This window comes from Ochotona princeps, chromosome 23, assembly GCF_030435755.1.
Source record: "Ochotona princeps isolate mOchPri1 chromosome 23, mOchPri1.hap1, whole genome shotgun sequence".
NCBI lineage: Eukaryota > Metazoa > Chordata > Mammalia > Lagomorpha > Ochotonidae > Ochotona > Ochotona princeps.
Genome location: NC_080854.1, coordinates 15,670,929 through 15,689,683, shown reverse-complemented (window position 1 = coordinate 15,689,683; position 18,755 = coordinate 15,670,929). Strand labels below are relative to the sequence as shown.

Below are 18,755 nucleotides of genomic sequence, written 5' to 3'. Positions count from 1 at the left end.
GTTGAAGCACAGGTGGAGATAGGACTCAAGCCTAGTGCCTGCAATATGGGATGTAGGCACGATGAAATAACACCACCGCCTGTTTCACCGTGCCTTCCCCAAGGACAACATTTTTGAAACAATGAATTTTAAAGAAAAAACAAATAAAAAGACAGTTTGATACTGCTCCTACAGGAAACATGCACACATTTGCATGTTAAAGTCTTTGACAAATACTCAAAACTGAAAAAATAGTCTGTACTTAAGAGGGCTTCTAACTAGTATCTGACCACAGAGCATTTTCTTTGCTTTTCTTTTTTCTTGCTTCTTAGTGAAAAATTTTTCTCATTCCCTTGGAAATAATGTTGCTTTGAAAAGAAAAGGTATATGCCAAGGTTGTGCATGTGTGTCTGAATATACATACATGTCTGTTACATGTCTATGTCTGTACGTGTATATATAATGTTATTTAAAAAGTATTCAAGTAGTACACTTAAAATCTGTGCATCTACCTGAATGTTAATTTTCCTAGACATAAAACAATGAAAGCCTAGAAACAGTAAAGTATTAGAAAGAAAATTAGCATCATAACAGTAGGCTAGGTTGATATAATACTAGGTAGCTTCCCATGGCAAAGCTCTTGGTAAACGCTGAAGAATAGTAACTACCTTATGTGTATATTTCAAGGTGGTAGATCTACTAGTATCCATGTGTAGGTCTGCGTTGGAATCTCCTAGAAAAGTTGTCATTTTTGAGCCATATCCTTCTGTGGTGGATCCAAATGATCCTCAGATGTTGGCGTTCAACCCCAGGGTAAGTAGTTATCCCACACCAATCAAAAAGCTTCCTTTGCACCGTGATGGCAATTTTAGCCTCATTGGTTTCCTTCTTTCTCTTTTAATCTCTGTCTCATTAAACACACCCGGGATTATTCTAAGCTTACTATATATTTTTGGGGATTCTGACTTACCACCTTCTAACTTTAAGAATCCTGTGTAGAGGGATACATCTTCCTTTTACTATTTATTTTCGCTCCATCCCTGTCCTCTTCTCCCTCGCCAACTATCTGAAATTCATCAGAGTTGGATTCTTGCTAGTAACGGACTCGCATCTTTAAGAAGGCAAGACACATCCAATGACCTTAGTTTCTAACCTAGTGAGAAATTATGTATAGCCATAGGTATACCAAATTTCCTAGTAAGACTTTTTCTTCATGATGTGGCAACAGGGCCACCTGTGTGTGCTAAAAAATGAATTGTCAGTTGAGTACATGTTGTTATTTGTTGGTTGTCATACCCTTTTGGTGACAATTTCTAATAAGAAGAAAATAAAATTTTGGAAGTAGAAAAAAAGAAAGTTTTTTTTTTCCTACTTTAGAAGAATTCTATCATTATATTCATTATGGCTGACATTTTAGTGGTAGGGGCCTGAATCAGGAACTATGTATTTCTAGATCTTTCTCCAACAAGCTAAACATGATTTTATGTGCTTGTATAAGAACCAGAATTGTTTCCTTCTGTTGTTAATTCAAGTTTTAAATTCTATATGATTGAGAGCTTACTACAGTCTTTTCCTTCGTGTACATTAAACAGTCATTACTTTTAGATTGAACTGAATAGAAAATTCATGTAAGAAATAACATGTTTCTCTAGTGGTATAGATTTTCAAAGACTGTAACTGAACATTGCTTTGCATTTTTTTCATTAAATAGAAGAAGAATTATGATCGAGTAATGAAAGCACTGGACAGTATAACATCCATCAGAGAAATGACACAGGTAAGTATGTCAGTCTTATGAACTGTGGCAGTTCGATTTTGCTTGAACAAAGTCGTATTGTAAAACTGAGAGGATTAGTCATGTAGTGAAATCTAGATTTTTTCCGTTATGCAAGGGTATAATTATAATCATGAAAACATTATAGTTTATTAGGATGTTTCAATTAGATTACACAAATACCTTGACAGGCCAGCAGTTGGAAGGATAACTGCATATTTGCAGTAGTAATATTTTACTCTCAAACTGGAGCAGGGACCCTGAACACAGGTGGGTGTATCAGGTATTTTAAGGTGGTGGTTAAATTTGGTACCACCTTCTTGGAGTATTAATTTTAATTAACAACAGTAATTTAAACACATTATTTTTATATTAAAAATTAGATATCCTTTGCAATGCTATGTTTGTTTAAATGTTTGAGAAACAACACAAGATCTCAAAACCACTTTGCAAGACACCAAACTCTGAAAGCATCAGTTTGTTCCTTGAGTTGTTAAGTGGGCTTTGATAAAAAAAGTTTGATGAGCATGGATCAAAGTTTGTTACAAAAATCTACCACATTCCTGTGCCAAAGTGCAGTATGTTCTTATTCTGTTGAATCACGAAGGCTTTACACTGTCCAAGTTGTGGAAAGCTGTTTAAGCCTCATCATTATACGGAGAAATTAACAATCGTCAATACACAACAGCAGCACACGGGATCTGCACAGCTTGTCTTCAGTGATTTCAAGATGTGCACCACCGCAGAAACGCTTGAAGTGTGAGGATCAATAGAACCCTCAGTCACTGGCTTTTGCCACTGAAAGGATAGATTTTTTTTTTCCCACCAAACTGTGCGGCTCCGCCCCCCCACTCTCCCAGAGTCACCCCAGCTTCCCTATGTGAAGAGAGTATTCCGTAAGAACATTTTCCACTTCTAGTTTTGGTTCTTGAGTCTTATGGTCATTATTCACTCATGCAATTGAATATATATTCATTTATTCAGCAAATAAAATGTGTCAAACTATGGTCTGTAAGATATTCTTCAATTTAATGATGTGGTTTGCTCAAAAATCACCCTCCCTTCTAGCTGGTTTTTTTTGGGGGCCTGAACCCTCTCTGTGTGATGTGAATTATTTTTCAAACAAGCATTTCTTATTTGTAGTAAGAATGAAAGCAATATATATGTATATATATATATATAGTTTTAATGTGGAAGGAAAAATTAAAACATTTACTGCAATATCTTTCATGAAGATAAACATATTTCTGTCATCAGGTGTAGCATATTTATGCTATACCCTAGACCCAGGTCATTCTTGAGTTTAGAAATAACTGTAAACCCTGAATCTGAAATCAGCCATATGCTAAAAATTGCTGCCCTTATTCTGCATCGTGTATAAGCTGTTTTAATAGGGAAGCAATGTAGATGGCCGAGAGGCAACCTAGGAAATTAGGGGCCGAAGTTATGTAAGTTGCTTGTCAATGCTATGGCCTGTGACCTTAGACAAGTTGTTTATGGCCTGTTGTCTCAGCGTCTTCATGGATAAGGTGGAAATAGTAACACTGCACCCTTTCCCAGTGTGTAATCCCCGAGCATGCTGTCAGGTTGCATTGCATCAGAGTTTTTGAACTTCTGCAAGTAAATGAGGTCATACTGTCTTATTTTCTGACAGGTACTGCCATATACACAGTCCTAAATTGGCACAGGGAGTGTGATCTTTGCTCTATAATTCCGTTAGATGTTCTTTTTTTTTTTTTTTTAACATAAATGATGTTTGCTTTTCTTAGATGTAAATTGGCCTCTTTAGCCATGAGCGTGGGTGGTAGTTATCATAGGTTCTGTGTTATTAGTTAAAAATTGAAAATGGTCACTGTCACACATGCCCAGGACACTTGCCAAAGGTTTTCAAACTGCTGCAGTAAGGGAGAGATGCTGCAACAAGCTAAGTTCAACTCCAGCTAAGACAGAGGGTCTGTGGTTCCTAAAACCGGGCAAAAGGAACCAAAAAGGGCCATCAGAAATAGAAAAGGGGGATGAATAAGAGGGGACATAGGCAGGTATGTGCAAATGGATAAGTACAGAAGAGATTAAGTGCAGAATTATTGAAAATGATTTAGCAAGATGGATTGGCAAAATGTATGTACTGTGGCTAGGCAGCCTTGCATTTTTTTTGAACAACATCTCACCTGGGAACCTGCACACAGGCTTGTGGGGAGGGAGGGCTCACTTTTAGTGACAGGATCTGGTGAGATTGGAAGCCAAGCTAGCATTTGGTCGAGTCTGTAATATTCAATCCAGTCCATTGTGCCACATGACCATCCACAGTTCCTGTTAGCCTGTTGGCCACCACTTAATCTTGCTATTAACTCTTTTCATGAAAAGCACACGTTGAGTGCAGATCAGGCATACCACTTCATCTGATGTTCCTTTTGTAGAAAAAGAAAAATGAATTTTAGGAAAAATCCGAGTATATGATGATTGTTTTTTTTTTCAGGCACCATATCTGGAAATCAAGAAGCAGATGGATAAACAAGACCCCCTTGCACATCCCCTATTGCAATGGTACATAATTTCAGTTTTCCTCCTAGTGAGAACAACATATTTTTCCATTGCCTATCTTAAAGAAAGAAAAAAGAAAAGAGAAAAGGACTATTTTACAAGCCCTGCAGTGCTACAGCTCCATGAGACTGCGATAACTGGTGATTGTACAATCCAAGAGTCCTTAATGAGTCTCCCTCTAATTAAAACTCGTACATCATAAGGGAAAGAAAATGCTGTCATAGCACTAGCGGGGACATGCAGCGCATTTCACAGCAGTTTGTCCACAGTTCTGAAAGATGTGATTAACTAGATTAAGTGCTGAAGGCATTTTAGTTCATTGGATTTTCTAATTCAGTGAAGGCCAAGTGATGCAAAGTCACTATTTCGTCCATTATACCTGAAAATCTTCCTAAAATATGCTTTGTGTATTTTGCTTCTATAGCACATACAATGTATCTAATTAGTTCCGCAGATTTTGTGCTTTTTCATTGTGGGCCTGATGAGCGAAATAGCAGTATTCCAGCCTGGATTCTAAAACGAAAGTTCGACCATAACTGGAAGAAGTGGTTTGGAAACTCAGTTCGTTCTGAGGCCTGTGTCCTGTTCGCAGAATGGAAGCAATGGCATCTACTTAACATGGCAAGGAAGGGTTCTGTACTTGTGTCCTTGAAGTGACTGAGAACTCAAAGATTATGGAATGTACCATTGTTGTTGGACAGGAATAAAAAAAAAGGATTTTAAGAGATTGATCTGATTGAAGCTATATAGCATGCTGTTGTGAGAAAATGTTTAAAAAAACATGTAAACAGGAAAAACAGTTTGGCTTCCTGAAGATTCTGACTACCTTTTTAACTTAGTCAAAAATTTGGAATACACATTTGGTTAATTAAAAAAGAAATTACCACTGAATTTAATTTCAAGAAAGAGAAGTTTCAGTCATTTGACAATTCACAAGAAAAACGTCAGATGTGTTTGGATTATATGTTTAACTGATGGATCACTTTAATTTCAGGGTGATTTCAAGTAATAGGTCACATATTGTGAAACTACCAGTGAACAGGGTGAGTTGCTTTTGTCCCGTATACGTTTAGAAGTAGGAGGCTGACTTAGCATTTGGAAGAACTGACTGACTCCTGTGATATTTGGGTAGCCTCTCCAAGAATTGAAATAAATCTAGTTTAAGTCTAAGGCTTCAATTGGAAATTGCCATTTGTGTACCAGCTCTAGGCCTTTCAAAAATGTCAAATTCAAATTCAGGTTGCTGCCTTGGACTTTGAGGTAAATCAAATATAAAAAATATGAAAATTTAGTCATTCCACAAGTAATAGAAAGAAACCTATCTAAAGGTTGACCACAAATTAGTGGGCTTTTCAGTTGTCAGATTCAATGATGACACATTTCTATGTTTTTCAATATCTGAAAAGAAAATGTCTCATGACAGACTATGATAATCATAAACTTAAAAAAATAAGAAAGCAGTGGATTCAAAATTTTGTTTTAATCATGTCCCTAGAGCACCTAAAATGTTTTTCTGAGATTCTTAGGTACAATGCAATATTAAATTATATTCCTGTAGAAGCATATTCCCAGGTCAAAGATAAACAATAAGATTTGTCAAACAAGTAATTCAAAAAGTTCAGTTTTAATTTCTTTCTATGGCAAAAGGGGAAAACTATACTTAAATATAGTCAGTTTCTAATGTTACAAATGGATGATAGAAAAGTATAATGATAATGTTTACAATTTTAAATCTTAGCCAACTCTATTACTGCTTGGCAAACTTCATCGTGTTCCCTCCATTGAATGGGTATTGTATACTTAGGTAATTTAGTAACAAAAGTCTTAAAAAGAAGAAAATATATATATATGTATATACAATATATGTCTTAAGCCAGTGAAATTAGGAATTGTCATCAGCCTGATCATCTGTTACATCTGACACCTTTTCTTTTGACAGCAACTCAAGTTCATGCATACTCCACATCAATTCCTTCTCCTTAGCAGTCCACCAGCCAAAGAATCCAATTTCAGAGCTGCTAAAAAACTCTTTGGCAGCACCTTCGCATTTCAGTGAGTATAACTTACTGTTCAGGGGGGGTATGCTCTACCCAGTCTTCCAGAAACGTGTGGGAAGAAAACACTCTCTTTGGGTAATTGGTCAGTGGTGTTTGCTAGTCTGCTGTTTGTCACAGGGTTTGGAAACAGAGCCTGCGGAAGGCGTCACCACTTGGCACCCTTGGACAGCTCTGCACTGACTTGCCTGTTCCTTTCTCTTGTACTTTTTTCAGTGGCTCACACATTGAAAACTGGCACTCAATCCTGAGGAATGGTCTGGTAGTTGCTTCTAACACACGACTGCAGGTAAATGTTCTCAATGCTTTAAAAAGATCTCATTATTCTTCAGTCCTGAGACTCACCAAGAATACCTGGTGTTACGTGTTTACATGCAAGCGGAGAAGCACGTGAACTTTAAGATATTCAGCACTTTTCAAGAAGCCTCACTAGTTTTCCTCCACAAAATAAATGTGGTAGAATTGTTGTGCAGCTATGCTCAGAAATTATTACACATGAAAAACAGGAAGTTGAGTTCCTTATAAATAAGTGGTTAAAACCACACTTCAAACCTAAGTAGCTGAACATTTGCAAGCACAAATAAAAATTCGTAGGCATTCAGTTTGGTCCAAAGTACATTTCTTGGGCGCTGCACGTCAGTATGAATGCTTTCAGAAAAGAAAATATGATCATTTTCAAAGCAGAGGTTGAATACTAACAAGCAACGCTGTAGCTGCTCATTTGCAGTCACTATGGGCAAATAGGTACACGTTGATGCCCTTCGCTTGCACACTCCACTCACATAGCCGAATCTTTACTTGACAGTGTAACGACATCCAGAAATGACATACTCAGCCCAATCATCTACTTGTGCTAAATGTCACAACACAGAGGCTTCACAAGTGACAGAATTAAATTAAATACTCCTTAGTTTTTCAATACATCAGTATTCAATTCACACACATAAGACGGGAGGGCCCTAGAACACAGAGGCTAATTAGAAGTCTAGTTGTTCTGAATATTATTGGTTAAAGAGGTTTACTTAGCAAAATTCCTTGTCACTTGAAAAATTTAGAGACATATTATATGAAGAAACTCTGAGAAAAACACCTGTGTATAAGCTTGTAGATTAAAAAAAAAGCCATTTATGTCTTGGCCAGTTTTGTGTTTAGAATTTTAAGTTCATTAAGATGAAAATCAACTAGAGTAAGTTGTAATAAGTGACTCTCTTTGTCTCTGGTAGGGTGGAAAACATTTGTCAAGAATCCTTCTTGCCCCAGCTATCATTTTTCATAGATCAGCATCCTCTGAATTTTAAGTGCAAGGATATTAGTACTATTTTCAAAGTAGGCCTTGGAAGAGGAACACTTTCATTTTTCTGAGACTTAATGTTCCAACATGAAACTAATTATCTTCTGCTGTAAAATATTAACATTTAAACCACTGTCTGACCTCTCATTTCCCACGCGTTCCCATTTTAGCTCCATGGTGCAATGTATGGAAGTGGAATCTATCTTAGTCCAATGTCAAGCATATCATTTGGTTACTCAGGTAATCCTGTATTTCATTTACAGCATCAAATTTATTTGTTGTTGTTGCTCGCTACTCTAGACAGTTTTTTTGTAAAGTGCCTGAAATGTATTAGATGTTCCGTATCGAATTAGTTTGCTTCATGTCAAAAGCAAAAACAAAGCTCAAATGCCTAGACACATTTTACAATAATTCCCTTAGCATGTAAGATGAAATGTATTTTGCCAAATAAAATTAACTTATTTTAAAATGTCTGCATTCATTGTTCCACAAGTAAGTACTAAGAATATAGAATTGTGCACAGTATCTGAGAACACATAACTCTATGTAATCAGGGTAATTCAGATCTAGTCAGGTAAGAAGTTACCTTTGGATTCTTGGATCTATTGAAAAGTTTGAACTTATGGATAATTAGAGGAATCTTTCTAAAGGATCCATCTTATTGACAACTCTGTGTTTGTATTTTGGTAAGGAGGTGGGAAACAACATCTTGGTGTAAATAAAAGCATGTCAGGATATCAAAAGAGTGGTCGCCAAGTGGGATTCATTAGCCATGGGTGGTAGAACTTGCAATGCTTTGTTCCTTATAACTTTTCACATTTTTGGAATATTTTGCAAGGACCATTTTGATTTGTCTAACAATCAACCTCTTCGTCTAAATATAGAGTGATTATGTTCATTGCAAAAAGTTTTTTTTTAACACAGACTTTCAAGAGAAGCCAATGGAAAGTTTATGTGTTTTGCTGGAGTCCCAGGTTTACTGCACTGTTCTTCACACTTTACTTTTATTTTGAATGGATTAGAGAGAAAGAGAGAGGAAGAGAGATTGATTCTGTCCACCTTCTTCACACTTTTAAGTGTGTTTATATTTACATGCCTGCATGTGTTATTGTTTTCGCACAAATCCTCATGTTTATGTGTGTGTTTGTGCTTCTGTGGTCCTATGATCACAAATTCAGTATAAAATAAAATACTCTCAGAGGTCTAAAAACAGATAAGCATGAGGTCGGCCTTCCAGTCAACCTGTTCTCCAATGCTGATGCTCTTTGTACCAGAGCTAATGGTTATACAGTGATGGAAAAGTAAAACTGGTATGCTGCCAAAAGAAAATAACAATGAAAAAACTACAACCAAATGCTGATAATCTTCCTAATTAGAAGGTTTATAGGTTATAGTCAGGAAAAATTACAATGGAAAATACATAATGAAAAGTTCCAAGAGCACTTTTTCTGAGGATTATTAAAGTAGCTACTGCTGTATAACCAACTGCCCTAACCTTACTTGAACATATGTATAGATTGTGTGGGTCAGGAATCCGGGATATTTCCTGGATAAATGGTTCCTTTACCTTTCAGGAGCCCATGCAATGATTCTAGCTTGGTGGCAGGACGACACTGCCAAGTGTTAGACAACCTGCCTCACAGGCCAGGTACCAAGGAATTGAACTGATCAACCAGCCTCCTGTAGGTGCCCTGTGCTATGTGCTGAACCCGAAGAAGCTGGATTTCTTGCCTTAATCTTTCCAGTGTGCTAAAAGCGTCAGATGCATTTGGTCCGACATTTTCTAACCCAGATTGAGAAGTTAAATGACACGGCAGTCATAAAGCTTTCCATATGGAATACATAGGGTTAAACTTCGTCTCTTAGTGAATGAGGCAAGTCACAGTGTAACAGTTCATACTGGTTGCAAACTACCACTACTGTGACCTTGAGAGTGCACACATCCAAACTAACACTGTAGAAGGAATATGAACAAGATAAGAAATAAAATAACATAGCTCGAAGGAAGCAGCACTTAAAATTAGAGTATAAATCTTACGAAAATGACACTAAATAAATACGATTAAAAGCCAGTTTAAATAGCTCCTCAGTATGGATGAGCAGGGAAACACAACCCAGCAGCAAACACTGTGATTTTCTGCAGAAAAAGGGCAGAATGTTGCTGGTTGTGCAGACGCTTTAGGTGGGAAAGGACTTAGGAGAATTACAAGCTGTGTGAGTAGATGTAAAATTGTATCTTTGTGGATGTGCATTGATCTGGGGAGAATTTGTAGCTTTCATCCTGTTCCTGAAGGGCTGGCTCTTGTTCTAAACAGACTGTGAAGTCCCCAACACTAGGAAAGGTGTCTCCATAACTGGTTTAGAGACTGAAAGCTGAGTATCCACCCCTGAATATGATGCCTAGGATTTCAGAAATCCTTGGCCTGTTCATGGGCATCCAGCTCTGTGTACGTTTTTGGCAATGCCTATACCTTTTTTTTTTTTTAAGATTTTTTTTTTTCATTGGAAAGTTGGATTAACAGAGAGAAGGAGAGACAGAATGAAAGATCTGTCCGCTGGTTTACTCCCCAAGTGGCTAGTGGCTGCAAAGACTGGAGCTGAGCTAAGCCATAGCCAAGTGCCAGGAGCCTCTTCTAGGTCTCCCACATGGGTGCAGGGTCCCAAGGCTTTGAGCCGTCTTCTACTGATTTCCCAGGCCACAAGCAGGGAGTTGGATGGGAAGTAGAGCAGCCGGCATGTAAACCGGTACCCACATGGTATCCCACTACGTATGAGGTGAGGACTTTAGCCACTAGGCTACTGTGCCAGACCCAATGTCAAGACTTTTAAAGGATTTAAAAAAACATTAATAAACAGGCTTTATCCCTCATTATTAAGCCATGTATTGCAATGACAAAAAAGCAGCACATAGCTCAACAATTGGTGTGATAGCAGATGAACAACTTTTTAAATTTTTGTTATTATTTTCCATGATACCATTCTGTAGGTATAGGGATTTCCCCCATTTGATCCCTTTTCTCCTTCCCTTAAGCCCCTCCCACCATTTTGCCTCATATTATAATAATAATATAATCTTTTAGTAACAGCTATAAGTCTAACATTCTGCTGTTCAAGTGCATCATGGCACTGTAGGTATAAACAAATATATATGCCTTTCAAACAAATAATTTTAAAAAGGAATAATGGCAATAGCACCATTAAAACTTGTGATTATCACAGGCCAAAAATGCTTAATTTCTTAGAAGGCCTGTAAATTCTACGCAGATTTAACTACACATCAACAATTTCCACAGTTAACTTCCAGTGGAAATATAATTTTCTGACATTTGTTCTTATTCTAACCCCTTATCCATCTGCCAACCAGATGGTAAGAATGAAAATTAGGTTCCGAAAGCTGTATAAAGCCAAATGTTAAGAATCATTTTCTAGTTACATTAATATTATGCCAAATGATTTCTATCCTTGGTTTCACTGCGAAGAAAATTAAACAGAGATTTTCATTTCCTAACCCACTTAGGTCTCCCAAAGCCCTCTGAGCTCCGAGTCCAGGTATTGAAGGCATGAACCTTGCTCCCTGAGGAGCTGCCCCCTAATCCCATCCAACTCCTGACTGGAGTGGAACTGGAGTGTCCTGCAGAATGGATTATGCTTTCAGCTGAACTGTGCAAGCTGGTCCCTCACTTGTCATTTTGCTAATGTTTTCAGGGATGAACAAGAAGCAGAAGGTGTCTGCCAAGGACGAGCCAGCTTCAAGCAGTAAAGGCAGCAGCGCATCACAGGTGTTGTAGCAATCCAGATGACGGCCTCGGATTAGTGAACTGTAACCCCGTTAGCCAGCAAGACTTCCATAAACGCACAGGCTGTTCAGTGCTTTGCAATCTATCTTAAGCGGCCATTGCTCATAAAGGAATAAAAATCATCCCCAAGTATAACTGAATTGCATCTATACAGTAATTATCAAACCGATATTTACTGATTATCTACTGTAATTCCAGAGACTCTGGGGTACAGTGAGGATCAAAACAGAAGATATTTTAATCCTATTGTATCATAGAGTTTATGGAAGGGATATAGGCAAATTAAGTGTATTTTTAGGTACAATACAAGATGATGGTAAATATTATGGAAAAAAATAAGTCAGAGAAAAAGAATGTTTATTGATACAGAATGAATGCAGATACTGTGATGAAGGTTAAATGCAATGACTGAGATAGGAGTCTGTTTAAAGGGGTGACGGAGACGATCTTTGAACCCTGTGTCACTTCAGGAAAAATTCCAGGTAGAGAGAAACGATTAGAAATCTCATGTTTCAGAGAAGACAAGTATATTCCAGGCAAATTAGAAATCAAGATGATAACTAGTAATTACACTTGAACAAGAGAGTGTAATTAATTTAACAGCTAAAGACAAAATAAAAGCACTCGGTATTTTGTATGTGAGGTATTTCTAAACACCTCCGTGGCTTAGTAAATAATGCTGTAAAATAGTGTTGGTTTGTATACTTAGATTTTCAAGAATAATAAAAGTTAGTATTTGAAAAGAACATGGCAAATTAATTCTGTCTACGTTGAAGATGTCAATCTTCTGGTAAAAATGGTGTCATGATTTTGAGTTTTTATTTTTAGTAAGAAAATATTGAACTCTTATTTAGCATTTTTTAAGTTCACCTGATAACCATTCAATAATTGTTGTATACAGAAGTCAATACCACAAAAAGAAATTGGTATTAAAAGGATACAAAGATATTAATGTCAGTCTAGATAGACTTTTTTTTCCTTTGGGAGTTATTACAGGAGCTACTATTTGGTAGTGATATGTGATATTTTTCATTAATTACTGCACTATTTTCATTATCATTTTTAAATTCTTTTGAAATTTAGTCACAGAAGAAAGGACAGCAATCGCAGTTTCTGCAAAGCCGTAACCTAAAGTGCATCGCCTTATGTGAAGGTAAGTGGGATGGTTTACAGACCTCACGGTGCTATTTGTCATGTCTGCAGAAAGAACCTGAATATACTTACAGAGTGCTTACAAGGGAATAGTGAAAATATTTTTCCTTCTTTCCTTCTTGAAGTGCATAGCCAGAAAACAAATATAATAAAGATCATGAAGGTTAAACTGTGATTGTCAAATTGGCATTTCAAACTTTTAACCCTGCAGATATTTCAGAGTGGTAGATTACATCTGGTGCTTACCTCCGTGGCTAACGCGCTATCATCTCCCAACGTTGTTATTGAGACATTGAAATATTTTAAAGAGAACCAAGCAGTGAGAAGACACCTGGATCGGTTTTTGTTCTGTTTTGATTTTGGTTTTAGTTTTGTCTTTAATTTTTCTGTCCAGATACTTTCCCTCCTTTCTGCACTTAGGATAGAAAAACGTATAGGTGATTGCACAGCCATGCCCGCTTTGTTCTTGCCTGAAAATCTGATTTTTGCTGAAACCCATTTATCCTTCTGCTGTTAGGAGTTTCAGGAGCCACTGTCAAGTGTTTCTTAAGCCTTCAGTGCAGTTACAGGGGACACTGAATGACAGCCTACAGTAATTCTCAAGTCATGATCTATTTGCTTGTGATAACACTCGGGTGACTCACTAACTACCGTGATCCCAGTTGTTATTCTGACAGTAAAATAGTTACATGGCCTTTCATGGCCTTTATTCTCATTTCTGGATCACTAATGAGGTTAGCCGTTTTTCAGATTTTCACTTCTCTATTCGTTTTGTTTTTTAGCTTTCCAGGAAGGGATGCAGCTGCTTGGAAAAGGCTTTTCATTGTTGCTAATTTTGTCTTCCACTTACAGTGATCACCTCACCTGACCTGCATAAGCATGGAGAGATATGGGTTGTGCCGAACACCGATCACGTGTGCACACGATTCTTTTTTGTGTAAGTGAAATGCTCCAGTGTTTATATTACTGTCTTCTCCGCAGATGCCTTAGCAGGGAACACATTGTCACTTGATCACATTACTTGCTGAAATGTGACAGTTATAGAAGTGGGTATGTCAATAAGTAAGTCTTTGTATTTCCAAAAATAAGCTTTACTTTTTAGCCATGTTTAAATACTGATAACTTAGAACTGAAGAAAGCAATTAAGTTTCAAATTGAAAAAATATTCTCTTTAGAAAACTATTCTATCTCTTTAAAGCTCTGTTGGTGTGTGTATGTATACATCAATAGATATATATTTCATATATATACAAATACGTGTATAACTTTTATTAAAAGAATTTAAAAATATTTTTGGAGCTGAGAACAAAGAATAGAATAACGAGATATCTTCTCCACATTCCATACAGTACATTCTAGCAGTGCAGTGCCTGTTACTGTGGTTTCTTTGGCACAGCTGTTTCCTAAGAGGTGCATAAAATGTAAAAGTAGGTGGGTGATAGGCATCTTGGCACAGTAGGTTAAGCCACTGCTTGGACTATCTTCTTTCCTTATCAGAAAGCACAAGTTCTTCTATGCACTGGTTCACTCCCCAAATGGTTGCCATGGAAATGGCTGGACCTAGTGAAATCCAGGAGCCAAGAGCTTCTTCCAAGTCTCACATGTATGAGGCAGGGACCCATACCCAGACCAGCTTCTGAGGCTTTTCTCAGGCCTTTAATAGGGAACTGGATCAGAAGTGAAGCTGGGGCCAGCTTCGTGTTTTAATAACATAAGCTAATGCCTACAGCACTGGTATCCCATATGGGTACCGATCTGTGTCCCAGCTGCTCCACTTCTGATCCAGCTCCCTGCTAATGGTCTGGGAAAGCAGCAGAGAATGACTCAAATCCTTGGGCCCCTGCACCCATGTGGATGACTCGGAAAAGCTCCTGGCTCCTGGTTTAAGATCAGCTTAGATCCTGCCATTGTGGCTATTTGGGAAGTGAAACAGTTTATCGAAGATCTCTCTCTCTATCTCTGTGTATGTGTGTGTGTAACTCTACCCTTTAAAAATAATAATAAAATAAATCCTTTGAAAAGGAAGTAATGCAGTCCAGACATGAACTGGTGTCCACGTGGGGTGCTGGAATCACCTGTGGTGCCTTGACATCAGCCCCTAAAAACTTTCTTTTGATACATGCAGCTTCATCAGTGAGTAAAATGAAAAGAACCCCACTTTTGGTCAGACGCCTCAAATTCTGGCTGCAGTGATAATAACTAAGATGACATCAACCAATTGTGTTAATTCCTCTGAGCTTTATCAGTAAAATGAAAACAGTATACATGACCCTATATCAGTAAATCAACAACAAGAAACAAACAGCCCATGAAAATCGACTAATGTCTATCATCCCCAATTTCTATACAAAGGTGTGGTCTTGAGGGAGTCACAGGTCTAGTGTGTTAACTTGTATCGAGGAGCCTGAGGGCTCTTCTGTGTCCTCCGGTCCCGAGCAGTGGACGAGGAAGCAATAAAGGAGGAAGCCGCACTGGTAAAACTCCAGCAGAGGTCAGAAGGCGAGGAAGCCAGCCGAGGAGCCCAGGCAGATCAGTCCTGTAGGGCAGATTAAGGGCAGGGGGAGGATGCAATCTGGGAGGCCCTCAGGGAGGCTGGCTGCGCATCCTCACCTTAGGTTGTCAAGAGGGTCGATTTTTAGTCTCCTGAAGCATCAAGTAACTGTTACCCCTCCCCCCCTTTTTTAGAAACTATCTTGCCTTGTATTTACTGTTAAAAAGCTGGCCTTCCAAAGAAAAATCTCCATTCACAGACTTTTCAATATGTGACTCTGAAATTTTGATGGAAAAGTAAGCCAAATTTACTTTCCTTAGCCTGTCAGTGGATCAGTTCATCTTGCCAAAGTCAAACGTTGTGAACGAAGCAGGCAACCTGATATAGTTAGTGAGCCAATTTCCTTCTTTTGTTGTATTTGAGATTATGTAAAAAACACCTATATTGGGGTGAAGGGATATTTAGTACATAAAAGGATTTCTGATTAATAGAAAGCTAACTTTGTATTCATTTAAGGTTTTTGTTTTACACTTTAACAGAAAATTTTTTAAAAAATGATGAAAAATTATTTGAAAAAAATAGAAAAGCATACTTTTATTATACTCAGATTTTTTCAGATAATACAAAGAAAAATTATTTTAAGATAATAATTTCCACTCTTCTATTAGCACAAATGAGGTTTTATTCTTTTCTGTGCACCCTAAGGAGAGATGAGAGTAAAATTGATGAAATTCAAAACACATCAAAAGGAGAAGCCATTCACTCCTTTCAAATTAGAACCATGAGTTTCTTGCTGTCAAAGAGATGAAATCTCAGGGTCCTGTGTAGGAGGAGAATACATTGATGAGAATGAAGTGGGTGATCGCATGAAAACTCAACTTTTGTTCTTCTTCAATTTTAAATTTTTTAAGATTACATAATGCTTGATATTGTATAGCAGCTTTGCCTGACGACTATAGTGAGAATTAATGTGTTTTTCCGGTTTATATACATGAGATAAAGATATTAAAAATTAAAATAACTTCTGTACTTGTCTGATTTCCAGAATTGAGATAATAACAGTTATTTAATATCCTAATTACAGTCTTTCCAACAAAATAAACACAGAAGGAGAAACATTAAGGATACAAATATAGGAAACAGACTGGTATCTCAGAGGAAACTGGAAGTAAAAAATACGTATTTTTAATACTATGTTTTAAATTTACTTTCATTGTATTTGAAATAGAGAAAATAGTGGTTCTATCTAGTGATTAATTCACCAAATGCCTGTAACCAGCAGATCCAGGCCAGGCCACAGCTAGAAAGCTGGAATTCAACCCCCTACTGGATGGCAGGTGCCTAAGCCAGGCCCTGGTACCTCCCATGGTGTGCTTTGACAAGAAACTGGATCAGAAGCAGAGTAGTCGGGACTTGAAGCAGTCATTCTGAGAGTCAGGTATCCGAAGAAGTGACTTTATTTCTGCAGCAAAAGCCGGCTTCCAAAGAGAGAGAGAGAGAGAGAGAGAGAGAGAGAGAGAGAGAGAGAGAAGCATTTGAAAAGTTGGAAAGTTCCAGAATAAATAAACTCAAAGTTAACTTATCTAGGCAAAATATAATCCAGATGTTATAAACAGATCTCACACGTGTTCCCTGTGTGACATTTGGTGCCATCAGGGACCTTGCTCCACATGCCCCGTGGCATGCGCACACGCACAAAGCAGCAAGGTGTTTTCAGAAGGCCCAGAAGAAGTGTTCTGAAGCAGTGGGATGTAAAAATCACACACGAGTACTCTGTTCTGGTCATGTGGAGCAACAGCATTCCTGCAGAAGAGTAGTGATTTTAGTTACAAACAGCAATTTCCTATTGGCAGTTTTTCTAATTAAGCTAAAATGAGAGAAGGCAATTAATGATTTGGCAGAATGGTTGAGGAAAATTATCTAGGCCTTCCTCTTGCTTCCCTACCGTGGTGACCCACTCTTCAGGGTCAAGCTGCCTCAGGACCAAAGGAAATCCAGAACCAGTGGACTGGAACATCCTGCTTATTTGAAGTGACAGTCTATATGCTCAGAAGATGAGGAATTCATTGATTCAGAGCAGAAATATGTATAAGTAAATTGTTTCCATATTTTCACTGCTAAATAAATTTAAGCTATGTATTTCCTCCCCAAAGACCGGCAATTTGAAAAGAGAAAGGAGCTAATTGAATAGTCCATCTACAGAAAGCAGGGCAGACCATGTTCAAGTACCTGAGTCAAGAATTCCTGTCCAGATCTATTTTTATTTTTCTAGCGGTAGCTCACATATGTAGTATTCTTAGGATTTCTGAAGGCAACTCCTTCTGTTGTCTCTCTTCAGCATTTTACCCAAGATTTAATGCTTACTCGCTTCTTGGTGAATTTTTAATAAATGTACAAAGACAGAAAGGAAAATATTTTGGATTATGTATGCTTTTTTATTTGAGGTCACATCAAAGTTTGAAATGTATCTAAAGAGACAAATACAAGAAAAATGTGTAAAATTCTAACTCTATAATGATCGTTAAGTGAGATTAACATAAATATTAATCAGGACTTGATGAAACATAAACACAATTCAATTGGTCCCATTATCAGAGAACAACAACATATTATTATTATTATTATTGTTATTATTATTTTAAGTTAGAGGATAGAATCATCAGCATCTCCCAGTGCAGGAATTTCAGTGTGACATTCGAAGTGATGATATGATCAGGAAATTTTGCTGTATTCCTAGTCTATAATAAATCCAATTTCTCTACAATCCAAATCTTAGCAATCTTCAGCAGCTGTTTGCTACCTAAAAGATAATGACCAAGTTTAAAATGAAAAAACTTCCCAGCCCTGGACTCCTTCTTCAGAATCATTGCCCTGGAAGGTGAGGGTGACTCGGTCCCCAGCCTCATGGCCTTCTGTTTTCTCTTGCTCACCATTTTTCACCTGGAGGCACATTACAATTCACAGCCTGGGCAGGAAACTATGATTTTTTCACCCTTTTTCTTCTTACTTTTTCCATGAAGTTTGGGTTCTGTTTTCCACTCCATCCCCTCAAAACTATTCATTTAATTCTCTTCCTCTTTTAAATATTCATGCATGCATCCTGTGCTTTCTGCAGGATAGAGTCCATTCTTTCTTTATTATTTTTAAAGACTTATTTATGTAGTTTAAAATCAAAGTTACACAGAGAAAGGGAGATACAGAGAGATCTTCCATCGACTGGTTCGCTCCCCAGATGGTTGCAATGACTGGGACTGTGTCCAGAAAGTTCCCTTGACTCCCTAGTGCCTCTCCTCCCTGATACTTCCATGATGCCCTGGGCCTGTGTCATCACTGCATCATTCCTTACTGTTTGATTGTCTTCATCTGTCTGTATACTCCAGGAGAATCTCAAACTGAAGAAGCATCAAAGTCCTTAGACCTGCCCCTTCATTCCCACTGTCTGCTTCATTGTGTTGTTGCTAGCCCCCTTCACTTGTTCAGAACCTGAATCCTAGAGAAGTGGCCAATGGTCTCAGGAAAATATGTCACTTATCCAATAAGCTGTACGTTTATGCAGTGGAGTGCAAACACTTGTTAAGATTTCAACAATTTTAATCATATTATGTCATGTGAAATAGTTCCACATCCTTAACAGGGTTCTTACTACGTGATCTCCTGAGAATATAAATGGAAGTGG

General features: G+C 37.7%; 1 protein-coding gene across 2 annotated transcripts in view; it reads left to right on the top strand.

Moving 5' to 3' along the window:
- The window catches only part of PARP8 (poly(ADP-ribose) polymerase family member 8), a 143,199-nt gene that overhangs the window by 122,936 nt on the left and 1,508 nt on the right, over window positions 1-18,755 (top strand). Inside the window, exons 17-26 of one of the 2 annotated variants that reach the window (XM_058680117.1) lie at window positions 667-792; window positions 1,691-1,756; window positions 4,230-4,297; window positions 5,289-5,337; window positions 6,234-6,346; window positions 6,565-6,637; window positions 7,810-7,879; window positions 11,345-11,418; window positions 12,520-12,589; window positions 13,441-13,525. In XM_058680117.1, the coding sequence (XP_058536100.1) occupies window positions 667-792; window positions 1,691-1,756; window positions 4,230-4,297; window positions 5,289-5,337; window positions 6,234-6,346; window positions 6,565-6,637; window positions 7,810-7,879; window positions 11,345-11,418; window positions 12,520-12,589; window positions 13,441-13,525 (794 nt within the window). The remainder of the gene's footprint in view (window positions 1-666; window positions 793-1,690; window positions 1,757-4,229; window positions 4,298-5,288; window positions 5,338-6,233; window positions 6,347-6,564; window positions 6,638-7,809; window positions 7,880-11,344; window positions 11,419-12,519; window positions 12,590-13,440; window positions 13,526-18,755) is intronic. The other variant, XM_058680118.1, reaches the window with a different exon arrangement.